The 15,260-nt window shown below is 41.9% G+C and overlaps 1 protein-coding gene across 6 annotated transcripts in view; it reads left to right on the forward strand.

Annotated features, from left to right (window-relative positions):
• KIAA0930 (KIAA0930 ortholog) overlaps positions 1-15,260 on the forward strand; it is a 145,750-nt gene that overhangs the window by 39,476 nt on the left and 91,014 nt on the right. The window contains exon 2 of one of the 6 annotated variants that reach the window (XM_043515360.1): positions 9,459-9,510. The exons of the other annotated variants lie outside the window; for them this stretch is intronic. Coding sequence (XP_043371295.1) covers positions 9,465-9,510 — 46 coding nt within the window. The 5' untranslated portion in view covers positions 9,459-9,464. The remainder of the gene's footprint in view (positions 1-9,458; positions 9,511-15,260) is intronic. 6 annotated transcript variants of the gene reach the window in all.

Consider the following 15,260-nt stretch of genomic DNA (forward strand, 5'->3'; position numbering starts at 1 on the left):
AGCTCCTGGCCGGGGAGGCTCCCTTAGCCCCTCCCAGGCCTTCCCCCCCTCTTGCAGAGCCTCAGCGTAGCGTGCCACGCCGCTGGTGCCAGTGCTCTGGACCACTGCTAAGCAGCTCTGCAGCTCCTGTCACTTTGAGTGGCATGGTAAGGGGGTGGGGCAGTCAGGGACAGGAAGTGGGTGGGGGTCAGATAGGGGGCGGGGACAGGCTGTTTTGGGGGGGACAGCCTTCCCTGCCCGGCCCCCTATACAATTTTGCAACCCTGACGTGGCCCTCAGGCCAAAAAGTTTGCCGACTCCTGGTCTAGTTTATTATTTTATTAACGAGGTCATATTTGCCTCGTTCGTTATGTTGATATGCGTTTAATAAAGCAATACTTTGTTTCTATTTTAATAAACATGTAAACTTTTTTTTTAATTGTTAAGTATGACTCCCAATGACTCAATGCATTGCCACTTCTTATAGAGAAGGTACAAAAAATACATACTGTGGTACACCCCTTAAATCAGAACTTTTTTTAGGGAACCAGTTAAGATTTTGGCAGCTCATCAATGCCTAAAGTGATGCCTTGAAAGTGCTTTCCCACAAGTACTTGTGTGAAAATGAAAATGTGGGCATCAAATCCCACTTCCACAAGAAAGTGATCGCAGTATGCATCAGCTGGTGTGGTCTGCATGACTGGTGTTCTCTTAGGAGGAGAGTGACTGAGCAGACATGGAGCAAGAATAAATTTATATAATGCTATATATATACATAATATGTAGTAAACAGGCAAGAGAGCTGTTCTGATAGTCTTGTAATCTGTAGGTGCAAGAATTCTGTTTCCCCAAACTCTGCGTACTGGACTTAAGCCCAGGCAGTGAGGGAAGTCTTTTTTTTTTTTTTTTTTTTTTTTTTTAACTTAAACCTGTATCTGACAAAAAGATGCACTAGCAATATGAAACTTGTATATAAATTGGTGAATATATCGTTCCCCATCCATCAGTCTTTCTAAACGAGATCTGCATAAAACTGGATTGCATTGAAAGGATGCGTATTTGTTGGATGATAACATTTGTTCTTTCAATTTGTTAAAATTCAGAAGTAGATTACTAACATCAACAGTGCTGATAATTTCTGGATTTATGGCATTTAAAACTGAATTGGGCCATCCTGTAAGTAAGCAAAGGCACAACTGGATATTTATGAAGTGCTTGTTTTCTTTCGGTATTGACATGTGGCAATTAAAAGATGTAGTCATTATTTATCTGCCCTTGAATTTTAACAGATAAGATTACAATCTGTGCAGAATCATCCCCAAAACTGTTTACCATTCAACAATCTGATGAATTTCACATCTCCTGAAATGTATATTAGTGGATGCTGTATGATAGTTTAGCTGTTGGCAAGAAAGGTAGTAGCATTTGCAGTTACATTAGTTAGGTTGAAAAAACAGAAATTGCTTTTGCACAATTAGCTGTGGTTTGGGAGCAGAAAGGTAATTTTCAGCCTCATCTGAAGCCAAGTCAACCCCAGAAGGGAAGAGGCTATGCTGGACAGACCAATGTTCCATTATGATTTTGCAATCCACTGTTTAGTTGGTGTTTTTATGTCCCTCTCTGTGCCCCATTGTCACATTCTGGGGTGCAATACAGACCAGTGAGGGGTTGTCACCACCTGCTCGGCATCCTTGGGTGCCTTGCAATGCTTTGCTGTTGTATCTCCCAACCTGGGCTGCTCCCAACCAGCCTATCAATATCCAGGTCATACCCTGAGTATCTATGTGCTAGAAAGTCTTGGTTCAGCAGCCCTACCCCAGCAGCCTGTCTACAGCCGCAGTCTGGCTTTCACCAGCCTGGGTTACTACTTGCAGGGCGACCCAACACACTCCAGTGCTGGATTTTCCCAAGAACGCATGTTCTGCAATGTCCAGTCCTCTCCTGGACAGTTCAGATATTAAGGCTCATTGCTTCTGTTACTCTAACTGGAGTTCCCAAACAATTCACTTTAAACACAGTACTGGATTAGTTTAGATTAAAAATAAAACTAGTTTATTAACAAAAGAAGATAAGATTTTAAATGAATTCAAGTCTAAGAGATAGTTAGAAATGGTTACAAGCAAATAAAAGTGAAAACACACATCTAAAAGTCTAAAATGTAATCTAGCAAGTTTTGGTTCAAGGCTTTGTTAAGATAGCCTTTCTCACCCATGGTCTCCCAGCAAGATGTGACTGACTTTTTCCTTGGTCAAGATCTCTGAGAGCCCCAAAAATGCTGGTGCCTTTGTCCTTTTAGGTGAAAGAGAGAACTTAGGGTTTTCTGCCCCTTTCTTTTATAGTCCAGTGAACCTTTGAAGTGGATTCTTCTGAAGGTTACCTCTCAAATCATAGTTTACCCAAACAGTGAGGCAGATGAAATGGAGTGTAGTGGTGAAGGAGGCTCCATGCTCGCTCTTCCCCCAGTTGTTTGCTAAAGTGCAAATTGTTCAGTTTCCTGCCATCTCCTCCCCCTGCTGTTTTGAGGACCCTATTTACTACTTGTATGTAAATTGAGGTAAACACATTCTTTTGTTTAGAATCATCCTGTTTAACAACTTTTGCCTAGGCAGGGCTGTCCAGTTTTGAACACTTCCTAATAACATCCTACAGGAAGAATTCATAACTTTACATATACTGTTTCTACATACGTTTCACTGTGATGTTATTCACCAGCGAGTTACTAGTTTTCAAATGAAACCTCAGAAGGCATATTTCATACAAAGATTACTACAGGGGTGTGTAGGATGTGAATACAGGGGTACTTTTGCACACACTGATCTAAAGGGGATGCAAGTCTGTTACTGCCCCCACTACTGGCTGGGGTCTATATATTAAGCTATAGAGGTTCATGCTTTTAGCTCTGAAGATCCCTGACTAGGGTTGCCAGGTGTCCGGTTTTCAACCGGATGCCTGGTCGAAAAGGGACCCTGGCCGCTCTGGTTAGCACCGCCAACCGGGCTGCTAAGAGTCCGGCTGGCAATGCAGTGGGGCTAAGGCAGGCTCCCTGCCTGCTGTGGCTCCGTGCAGCTCCCGGAAGCAGTGGCATGTCCTCCCTCTGGCCCTTAGTCATAGGGGCAGCCAGGGGGCTCCGCACGCTGCCCCCGTCCCAAGCGCCACCCCCGCAGCTCCCATTGTCCGGGAACCCCAGCCAGAGCCCTCGCTCCCCATCATGCACCTCTGCCCCAGCACTGATTCCCCTCCTGCCCTCCAAACCCCTCGGTCCCATCCCAGAGCACCCACCCATACCCCCAGATGGAACCCGCACCCTCTCCCGCACCCTAGCCCAGAGCCCCCTCCTGCACCCCAAACTCCTCATTTCTGGCCCCACCCCAGAGCCTGCACCCCCAGCTGGAGTCCTTACCCCCTTCCACTCTCAATTCCTGAGCCAGCCCAATGAAAATGAGTGAGTGAGGGTGAGGAGAGCAAGCGACAGAGGGAGGGGGGATGGAGTGAGATGAGGGAGGCCTCAGAGAAGGGGTGGTGGAGGGGCATGCCCTCAGGAGGGGCAGGGCAGGAGGTGGGGCAAGGGTGTTCGGCTTTGTGTGAGTAGAAAGTTGGCAACCCTATCCCTGACTTGAGGAAAATTTAGATCCTGAGTCAAACTTTGTAGCTGGGTGCTTGCTCTTAAAGGAACTAAACAAAATCTCAGACTGCAAAATATTGATGTTTGGGGAAAGTCCTCATCCAGATCAAAGCTTGGCTCTTGGGACTCAGGTGAGAGAAAGTGAGTTACAACACAGAAACACTAGTTCTAAATTTACATAAGGACAGACATTGGTCTTGGCTTGAATGTGGGCTGAATATAGAAACTTTCTCTCTCCTACTATAGGTATCCAGTAGCCTTGCATCTTATGCAAGACAAATAAGTTATTAACTGAAATGAACAGGGCACTGCATTCCTTTTGTTGATAGGTTTTGTTTTCCCCGTTTGTATAAAACATGGTTCTAAGACTGGCAAACCTTAAATCTCAAATCTTTTGTGTAGCCCTTCCAGTTTCAGCATTCCTTTGAAATAGCTCATGAAGGAGCTGTCAGGGTTCCCTCCCCATTCTGAACTCTAGGGTACAGATGTGGGGACCCGTGTGAAAGTAAAGAAAAGGAAAAAAACAAGATGCAGAATGAGAGGATACTCTTACAAATTACTAATGGCCCAACAGTGGCGTTCTGTTATTTTCTTTGTTGGACCCGTCCTGTAGTAGGTGACTTCTGGGTACTCTTCTGGCTCTGTCAATCTGTTTCTTCACTTCAGCAGGTGGGTATTGTAGTTGTAGGACTTCCTACTTCCTTCTTACTTCTACCCACCTGCTGAAGTGAAGAAACGGATTGACGGAGCCAGAAGAGTACCCAGAAGTCACCTACTACAGGACAGGCCCAACAAAGAAAACAACAGAACGCCACTAGCCATCACCTTCAGCCCCCAACTAAAACCTCTCCAACGCATCATCAAGGATCTACAACCTATCCTGAAGGACGACCCATCACTCTCACAGATCTTGGGAGACAGACCAGTCCTTGCTTACAGACAGCCCCCCAATCTGAAGCAAATACTCACCAGCAACCACACACCACACAACAGAACCACTAACCCAGGAACCTATCCTTGCAACAAAGCCCGTTGCCAACTCTGTCCACATCTCTATTCAGGGGATACCATCATAGGGCCTAATCACATCAGCCACACTATCAGAGGCTCGTTCACCTGCGCATCTACCAATGTGATATATGCCATCATGTGCCAGCAATGCCCCTCTGCCATGTACATTGGCCAAACTGGACAGTCTCTACGTAAAAGAATGAATGGACACAAATCAGACGTCAAGAATTATAACATTCAAAAACCAGTTGGAGAACACTTCAATCTCTCTGGTCACTCGATCACAGACCTAAGAGTGGCTATCCTTCAACAAAAAAGCTTCAAAAACAGACTCCAACGAGAGACTGCTGAATTGGAATTAATTTGCAAACTGGATACAATTAACTCTAGGTTTGAATAGAGACTGGGAATGGATGAGTCATTACACAAAGTAAAACTATTTCCCCATGGTATTTCTCCCTCCCACCCCACCCCCCACTGTTCCTCTGATATTCTTGTTAACTGCTGGAATTAGCCTACCTTGCCTGTCACCATGAAAGGTTTTCCTCCTTTCCCCCCCCTGCTACTGGTGATGGCTTATCTTAAGTGATCACTCTCCTTACAGTGTGTATGATAAACCCATTGTTTCATGGTGTGTGTGTGTGTGTGTGTGTGTGCGTGTATATGTATGTATGTATGTATGTATATATATATATAAATCTCTCCTCTGCTTTTTCCAACAAATGCATCCGATGAAGTGAGCTGTAGCTCACGAAAGCTTATGCTCTAATAAATTTGTTAGTCTCTAAGGTGCCACAAGTACTCCTTTTCTTTTTGCGAATACAGACTAACACGGCTGCTACTCTGAAACTTATCTACTGTGTGTATTGTTCTCTTCCTGGTGTCGTTTTAGGAACATCTCTCCATATGTATTCATGGGTCCTTCTCCTAGATATATGCCTTTATGAGAAATTCAGTAAAACTTCAAGTTTTAAACAAAAATAAAGAGCTTTGTGCCATCTTATTTGAAATGTATAAAAGGCTGTAAGAGCTAAGGAAGCTACTGAAAAATACTTAGCATTGACTGCCAAGTGTTTGTCTTGTATGTTAGTCAAGCAGATGGGATTGTTTCACTTTCAGTTGTTAAATGTTTTAATCTTTTAAGGTTAAAACCATAAAATCCCAATATATGTCAATTTTAATTTTTCCTGTGTTAGGGTTTCCTTTTCTCTCTTGCTGTCTAATATACTAGTTGTCTGCACTCCTTATTTCTTTTCTCTTTTGAAATCTTGTTTTGCTTAAGAGAAAGAGGGCTTGGGGAATCATTCAAATGGAAGGATCCAGAGCATCACCAGAATTTCCTAAAGACAAATCAATTTAGTGTTTTAGATTATGGCTGTATCTCAAAGGTTGTCCTTCAGCTTTGCCCGGTCAAGGACCTTTCTGTGGCACTTCTCCCTCCAGTGATCCTGCTATCAGACCTTGGGTGCATGTGGGTGAGGATGCTTTGGCTCTGACCGTTTCTTTTATGTAGATTTTCCTCCTGGGACATCTGCTTCAGTTCACCCCTGGCTGGGAGGGGTGCATGTGGGCAGGCTGAAACAGCTGTGAAGAGGAGTAGGGTGATCTGGAACACATGTCTAGAGGAAGAAGAGGATCTCTTCCAACCAAGTTTGACTTCTGAAATGGGAGGGGAGAATGGTGGTTTTGGTAGTTGGAAAAATGCACCTGAAGTTGAGGAAAGGGCAGTCCAGAATTTTCCATGGTTCCATAGAAATTCCACTAAGACCAAGTCTCCTATGTAATATGATATATTACAAGCTTTTATATCCTTGGAACAAATGTTTGTTGCCTGATCTAAACTGAGGGTGTGACATTGATACCAGCTGCAAATTAACGCTTTCTGGGTGTCTGCTACATTGCACACCTCCTCTTCTCTATGAATATATAACTGGGGGTGCATCTCCTCCAATCCAAACTCTCAATTGTCTTTCTGTGTTTTAAATAGGATTAGTCTAAACTTGATATTTCTCAGCTCCTCACAGTGCTCTTAAGTACATTTTTATGCTGTCCTGAAGCTCTGACATTTCTGCACTCAAGACACTGCAGAGTTATTGGCGATGTAGCCTGAGATCAGTGTACCCTGAGGAGGAAATTGTGGTACAGACTTGTCTCTAATTCCATTAAGTCTTGACAGCAGTCCTACGAGGTAGGAATAATAAAATGTTGGAACAAATTAGTTTATAAACCAAAGCAGATTAAAGTTAGTGGAGCTACTCAAATTGAGAGGACGGGAGAAAATTAAGGTTTTGTGTGATGTCTTAATTTATCCAACATGCCCAAAGATGACCATTCTAGATGATAACAGTTCAGTAAGGACTTGTGTTAAACTTGAACAGATCTATAATACATTCACCATGAATCAGTCACTACTGTTGTGCTCATGTAGTTGTGTTTAATGTCATACTGTTACAGAAAATGAGAAGGATTTTAGCCAAGCGTAGCCTAGAAAAATGTAATTTTACTTTGTGTGTGTGTGTGTGTGTGTGTGTGTGTGTGTGTGTGTGTGTGTGTGTACATGCAACTTTCCATCTTCAGCTCTGCAAGTATTAACTAATCCTCACAACACCACTGTCAGAATAAAAACTATTATTATCTCAGCTTTACAGATGGGGTGAATGGAAACAGAGAAGTTAAGTGACAGGCGTAAGGCCATGGAGAGGGTCAGTGATAAAGTAGGGATTAGAGCACAGTGGTTCCTAGCACCTACTCTTGTACTTTTAAGATTTAGCAAAAATGGTTCAGCTGTTTCTCAGATTAAGATTGGGGGGGAAAGTAAGTTTTGTGCAGATTAAAATAATAATTAAAAAACTCACAACCTTTCAATTGAGAAATTCTAGTACCTCCATGCTTTGGAGTAGGGACTTGAAAAATGAGTCAGGGATCCTGTGGAAAAATAGTACAAGATCTTGTAATTTAAAGACTGTGTCATAATATATAGGGAGTCTGAGTTAAGGATGCACATTGTCTCCTAACTTTTTAATGCTTGACTTCGTAACATAAACTTCCTTTTAGTGTAGTTTGTATGTAATCTTTCTGTACAGTGGTGCAATTTATCCAGAAGGATCACAAAATATTTTAGTGACCTGACTGATTGACACGCTATTTACAGGAATCACTTCTACCCCCACTGAAAGGATGAAACTCAACATCTGTTATATGACACTTTAGTGGGGGTCCCTCCCCCTTTGGCTCAGTTGGAGGCCACTCCGCCTCGCTACGTCTCTGGGGTGCTACTCCCTATCGGGGATTAAAGCCCCGGCCCTTAAGCAGGATAGCTCAGTCTAACGGTCTTTAGGAGCCTAGGTCCCCGGGCAGGGCAGACAAACCAGTTTCAAGGCTCAGGCCCTGAGGCGGGATGGAGTACCAAACAGTCCAACGTCCCAGTGCTGGCAGACAGACGCAGGCCTCTTGGCTTAAGGTGGAGAGGCTGCCATCCCATGGGTGGGATTGGCAGCAGGGGATATGGGGACCTGAGCCCACCCTACTCCATCGGATCCCAGCCCAGGGCCCTAACAATGGTGGAGTGTTCCACACTATATCATTGGGGATCTGATGTTCAGGCAGAAACACAACCTGACTATATTTGGCTGTCCCTGGGCTACTTCCTACTCTCCCACTGTAATGTATATGTGGTGTGGGGTCATCCCCTGTCTCTTCAGGGAACAGGGTGAATGGCAGTCCTGGTAACTCTTCTCCTGGATCAGTCTCCTCCTGGGGCAGGGCATGGCACAGCACAGGTTCAGCTCCGGGGATCTGCAGCAGCTTGCTCCCTTCCTTGGTTCAGACTCAACTGAGTTAGAGGCTCTGCCTTTTATACTTCCTGTCCCACCTCTTAGCTTCCAATGGGAGGTGTGAGCCCAGCCTGGCTCTGGCCACCAGGGATCAGAGAGTGGCTCAGTGGGCGGCCACTCCATCTGACAACAGACACATAGTGACTCTATTCATCAGTTTTATTATCAGATGTGAAGAATATCTTACCTAATGGGAACTGCAGAGGAAATTTAGGTGGGCAGATGGTAATTTCCTAAGTTATACACATGATTCCAAGGTTTCAGAGTAGCAGCCATGTTAGTCTGTATTCGCAAAAAGAAAAGGAGTACCGGTGGCACCTTAGAGACTAACAAATTTATTAGAGCATAAGCTTTCGTGAGCTAAGTGAGCTGTAGCTCACGAAAGCTTATGCTCTAATAAATTTGTTAGTCTCTAAGGTGCCACCGGTACTCCTTTTCTTTTTACATGATTCCAAGACCAACTCGTCTAACTTTTGTTAAAGAAGTATTCATATGATCTTCTTTAATGATCAGGAGTCGGATTTCTGTTTCATTTTTCATCTGAAAGGCAAACTGTACCAGTGGCTAATAATTAATGTGGTGGTAGAGAACAGAGGAGATATATGCACCTTTATAATGGTAACCCCAGAAAGGGTCAGTTAAGAAGATTTCTAGAAAGGTTTTTGTATGGTAAATTGGGATGGTGATATTGATGGGTATAACTAGGTGCCTTGGCTGTATAGATAAGCACGTCCAAACAACAACAGCAAACATGAGGAAAATTGAAGAATAAATAATATTAAACTTCTGTTGTTTCAGCTACAGTACTTGTATTAGCAATCACTGAGTTAGGGATCAGGGCTTCCTTATTGTTCCACACAGCACTATGTTGTTAGTATACAACCAATAACTGACATATCAACAAACCAACCAGACCAAGCAGGTTTTCTTTGGAGATCCTTTCAATCCTAAAATTGATTGTCATGTTTAAACAACCCCATTGAGGAATTATTCCATGATTGATTGATTTCCAGGCAGTGATGCTGTATCTGTCACTCTTGTTGTTTGCTGCTGGCTTATTAAGAGGTGGGGAAAAAAAGACCCAAAACCCATTACAGAAGTGCTGTAATTACATGCATTAGGAAATCTGTGTATATGTCGTTAGATTAGCAATCACCATCCTTGTTTTAATTATTAGATTCTAGTAATTCTGTTTGGCAGCTAAGCCTCTTGATGATCAAGTTAAATTTATACAAAGTGCTCATTTGAGAATGGTGTAGATGCTGGAAGGGAATAATAAAGTATTTTGCAAACACGTGGGCAGGCAATAGCGTTTTATTTGACACGGCAGCCACTTGGGAGGGGTGGGGAAATAGAGATGCTGCATTTTCCAAAAAAGGCAGTTTTCATTCCATATCTCTCAACTGTACTTCATTTCCAGGAACACCATTAATCTTAATCCCACAAGTCCCTCTGTTCCACACTAATGTAACGTTCCCCTCCCTTTTTTGTTTGAAATTATTTACAGCAGAAACGAAGAATCATGAAATTGAGGTTACAGAAAGTAAACGTCCACTAAAGGAAAGAATCCTACAGCATTTTTACTTCCTGGCAGGAATAATTTTTGTATGTTTCTTATTTTGGATCTTCTGTTGCACATCATGTTCCATGTTTGAGCTTTGGCAGGTTGGGAGGTATGTTTTCTGCTTTGAAAGTGTTGAACTGCTTCATTCCCCATTGTTGCTTCTGTTCCTTAGCTTCGTCTCTCCTGTCGTTCTCCAAAGGTTGGATTCCCTCAGTCGTTACTCATGCAACATCAGGCTGTATCTGATACAGTATTAGCAATGAAGTCTGAATCCCTAAAAATCAAAGCGTTGTTTTTTTGTGGGTTTTTTTTTTTTGCATTTCATTGTGAACTTAATTTGTCCTTAAAATAGTGTCCATTGTGTCCTTAAAATAGGATTTTTTTTTGAGAATGGGACTATTTCCATCCAACAACTAGTTCAAATAAAACGCCTTGAATTTATTTTATTTTGCTCACAACCTAAGAATTAGAACTCTTATGTGATTTGATGCGACACTGTCAATTTCACTAAAGTGTCATAAAAAGTGGTAATTTGGTGCTGCAAAATAGCCCTGAGCAAAATAATTTTGTAGCTCCTCACCTGCCATCTCTCCTTCCATTTAAGGACTACAGGATTGGGCACTAAGGGCCTGATACAAATGCTGTTGAAACCTATAGGATTCTTTCTACAGGACTTGAGTGGGCCCTAAATGTTGCCGCTTCACAGAAGTGGTTGCCACCAGTCGGTATCCTACACAGTGCAGTCTTGGTTGCCTAGAATTGTTGTTAAATATCATTTGGAGTTGGGGCTAAAACCTGCCTTGCTACTATAAATGATTATATACAGTTCATTGCAGTGGCATTGTAGCCGTGTTGGTCCCAGGATATGAGAGACACAATGTGGGTGAGGGAATATCTTTTACTGGGTCAACTTCTGTTGGTGGAAGGGACAAGCTTTCGAGCAACAAAGAGCTCTTCTTCAAGTCCGAGTGTCTGATTCCTTTTTCCTTCCCCAGATGTGAAGAGCTGTGTGAAGCTTGAAAGCTTGTGTCTTCCACTAACAGAAGTTGGTCCAGTAAAAGATATTACCTCCCCTACCTTGTATCACTCCCTATATAATTACATGATATATAATTTGTTCTTAACTTGATTTTATTACCTATCTTATATATTGAAAACATATCAGTCTGAACCACATGGATTTATATAGGCACATATAAATCCAGAGTACTGTAAGTGCTTCCATGCGGTCAGACCACATTTTGGAGGGGATTCCAAACCACCTGATTCAGGGTTAAAACTAATCTCTAATTATTATGGGTTAAGAGGAGGCTTCCTTGTTGGGAAGATTATGCTACATCTGCCTACTGTACAGTTCTTGCACCTTCCTCTGAAGCATCTAGTGCTGGCCATTGTCTCAGACAGATACTGGACTAGATGGACCATTGGCAGTTCCAGTGTGGCAATTCCTGTGCCAATGTAGAGCCCCATCAAAGTCAGTCCATCTGGACAGAGCTTCTTGCAGATGAGTCTATATTTTGTAAAATAGAACTGTAAATACATGAGTTCAACATGCTGTATGTAAAAGGTGTCAAGTTTGTAGTGTTTAAAATACATTTTAAATGTTGAAAATACAGTTTTCACATGTGAAGATCCCTTTATGTTAAATTGTCTCTTCTGTGTAGGTTGGGCTGTTCTCTTTCTGGAATTGGTTAAAACTTCCCAAGAGCGGCAAAGCTTATTGTATGAGAACTAGTCCCTTTTGAGTATGTCTGTTCTTGACTTTGTAGTCACATTGTAATGAACGTAATTGTACATTTTTGTGTGAACATTAGACAAATGTTTCTTCCAGGGTCCTGTCTACACTAGAATTTACAATTCTGTTTGTTAAAACAGGACTAAAAATTCAATGTAGAGCTACCTCTTCAGCAAGAAGTAAGGTGTTGGTGCAGCGCCTAGCACAATGGGGTCCTGGTCTCTGACTAGGGCTCCTATGCACTGTATGGTAACACAAATAATTAATAATAATAAAGGGGAAGGGCCTTCCACTTTTTATTGGCTCTTAGATGTTTAAATCATTAAACAATATAGAACCAACCATGGACTGATACAGTCCCTTAGATTGTTGCTTATGTTTGCAGTATTTAAAAAATTGAAACAAATAAGCAAACCTTCAGTTAGGAATAAAAGGGCTGGCTACCAGAAGGCAGCCTGACATAAAGGCATCCCTGTTTCTCTTCTTCATGTGTAACTGCTTCAGGAAGGAGGGAAGGGATAATAAGTAGTTTGCAGTTACACATTTGTGGGTGAATAATGTGTTGATAAATTTCCTTGTGGAGCTTGCAGAATCATTCTAGATCTTACTCAGGTAGCCAGACTAGTTTTAGTAGTCACCCAGTAACTTCAGAGGGAGCTTGTCAAAGGATACAGGGCCTATTTAAAGAGAGAAGAAACTCTTTCATAAAATGCAATAAAGTGCTTGTTAAGTGGATCATAGGGGAGAAAAAATAGTTTTGCAACTGATGCAATTTAACCTTCTTTTCATAGTCTTTGAATGACTTAACTTGCATGGGAACCAGAGGGTATAGAAGAGTGCAAACATGAAAGTTTCCTAAGCTTTACGTCTCTTTCTTGAAAGTAGAATTGGGGCCAGATCCTCAGCTGGTGTCATTCAGTGTAGCTCCATTGATTTCAATAGTGTTGCACTGACTTACACTTGTGGAGGAGACTGTATACTGCAGTGGATGCAGTGTTTCTAGCGCAGTGGCTGCTGGGGATTTGAACTGAGAAAGCGTTGATAATAATGGACCTTGTAAATGAAAATTTGATGGGGCGGGAGAAACTTTGTCATTTAGCCCATTTATTTAGGGTACTAGAGTATTTAAAGTGCTGCTATAATCAGAAAAATAACCTCATAAAATTGGCGTAATTTTTCTCAACAGATGTAACTGTGTATTTGGAGTCCTGTCTGCTTTGCCCCCAAGGAGTTTACAGTCTAAGGGCTTGTCTTCGCTACCGGGGTAAGTTATCCTAAGTTACGCTATTCCAGCTATGTGAATAACGTAGCTGGAATCAATGTAGCTTAGGTTGACTTACCCCGATGTCTTCATTGTGTGGCATGACACTCTCCGGTCGACTTACCTTACTCTTCTCGGAGAGGTGAGCTACCAGGGTCGACTGGAGAGCACTCTGCCGTCGACTTAGTAGGTAGGTCTTCACTAGGCCCGCTAAATTGACAAAGCCTTGATCTCCCTTGTAGTGAAGACAAAGCCCTAAGTAACGGATTAATTTCTTCTCTTCCCCTGAGGCAATTGGGCAGTTTTCACTCTACTAAGTTTCCTCTAGAAACTGATGGAGACACCAGAAAACTGCTGAAAGAGCATTCCACTGAATAATGGCTCAATCCTATCCATACCTGTGCTGAATCTGATAAATAGCTCCTATTTTTAATTTTGGTATTGTAATTCAGTGCAAAAAAATGGAACTTGTTATGGCTGCTTATAGAACTGTCAGCTCTGTTTTTGGTTACTGCATGTAATAGGGTACTGGCCCTTTTAATTCAGAGGAAATAGTTTGAAAGGCCAGTAATCCTTTTCCAGGTGTCCTGGGAAGGCGAATGAAGACTGAAATAATAACCGATTATGGATACTTGGTGAGAGGAAGATCGTCACCAAAAATAGTTAATGTCTGGGAAGGGGAAGGTGTAGGAAAAACCCTGGCTATTGTTCCTCTAACAGCCTAGGACCAGTAGCCGGGTAGAAAAGGTAAGGCAAGAATAGTTGTGAGAAATCTCTTCTCCGGTTAAAGGCAAATAAATATCTTGTTGCAACAATGTCTGAGCTGCTTAGCTGACCAGTTGCCAGTGTTACAAGGAAAATAATTGGCTATCAAATTCACAGTAAAACTTATTTTTTAAATAAATCAATACTTGTGTATGTGGCTTACTGTGTGACATGAATAGGGAAACACTACTTTTTTTGATCTATTTAAAATATTTATAAGGTGCTTTGCAATAGGCATCTGTCTTAAATAAACAATAATAAACATTTAAAATCCAATATGAAGAAATAGCCAGTTAGCAAGAAGCAAAATATCTAGCATCAGGTGTCAGGGTATTAAAGTGGTGGATCTAGAATTGAATTTACAAATTATCTAAATCTACTAGTTTGTCTAAAGCAACTGGTAAAGACCAAGTGTTCACAGATATTTAGGTCCAGATGCCTTCAGTGACTTCTGTGGAGCTATGCAGATTTACATCCACTAAGGATCTGCCCCTTAGTGCTTATTACCTGGGGATCTCGTTCTCAGGCTTGCTCATTTCTCCTTGGTCTCAACAAGAAAATGTTGTGTTTGCACACGGTTGTATAAAGTCAATGCTGACCAGGTCAGTGTAGACTGGGACATAATGCTGAACATATTTTCCTACTTTACACTGATCAGTCCATCACAATCAACATTGTGTCACTAACTCAACTCTTTACGATCATGTTCAAATATGATAATGGTGCCTAGTGAACAGAAGCCCTCTGTCTCTCACCCTGACACACACAGACTGTAATGCTTCAGCTGCACCACTAAGCCAGCTGCAATCAATTATTATGTCTTAACTTCTCATTTCCCTGTACACTTTAATTTTGTGTATGGTTTTTAAGTTACTTGTCATGCAAACATAACTTAATTAAGGTTGTCAGTGACTTTTGGTGAGTCACTTACACTTAGAATGTTATTAGCAAGGAGAGGATATTTATTTTATCTGTATAAAAACAAAAATTAAGGGTATGGGGCTTCCTTGAAAATTAGAGGCTGGGCAGGATTTGGGCTTTGTTGGTTAGCTGGAAAACTAGGATTGTGTTTCAGGCAGTGATGGCCTGAAATGAAATTAAATGAAGTCTCAGTGCCACATGCTCCTGGTTTATTATTTTATTAAAATTGGGCTCCTGAAGTACAACCATCCTGCCTAGTTAATTGGAGAATTACTGCTTTTAACAATATTGTTTCATGCATCTTGTGAACATCAGAAGAAAGAAAAAAGAAAAGGAGTACTTGTGGCACCTTAGAGACTAACAAATTTATTAGAGCATAAGCTTTCGTGAGCTACAGCTCACTTCATCGGATGCATTTGCGAATACAGACTAACACAGCTGCTACTCTGAAACCTGAGAAGAAAGAAAGTGATACAAAAAGAAGACATAAATATGTCTAAGGCCTGGTCTCCACATAAAAGTTGTACCAGTGTGTTTTGGTTTTTTAATATTAGCACCATTGCTAGTAT

Source organism: Dermochelys coriacea, chromosome 1 (assembly GCF_009764565.3).
Source record: "Dermochelys coriacea isolate rDerCor1 chromosome 1, rDerCor1.pri.v4, whole genome shotgun sequence".
In the NCBI taxonomy this organism is placed as follows: domain Eukaryota; kingdom Metazoa; phylum Chordata; order Testudines; family Dermochelyidae; genus Dermochelys; species Dermochelys coriacea.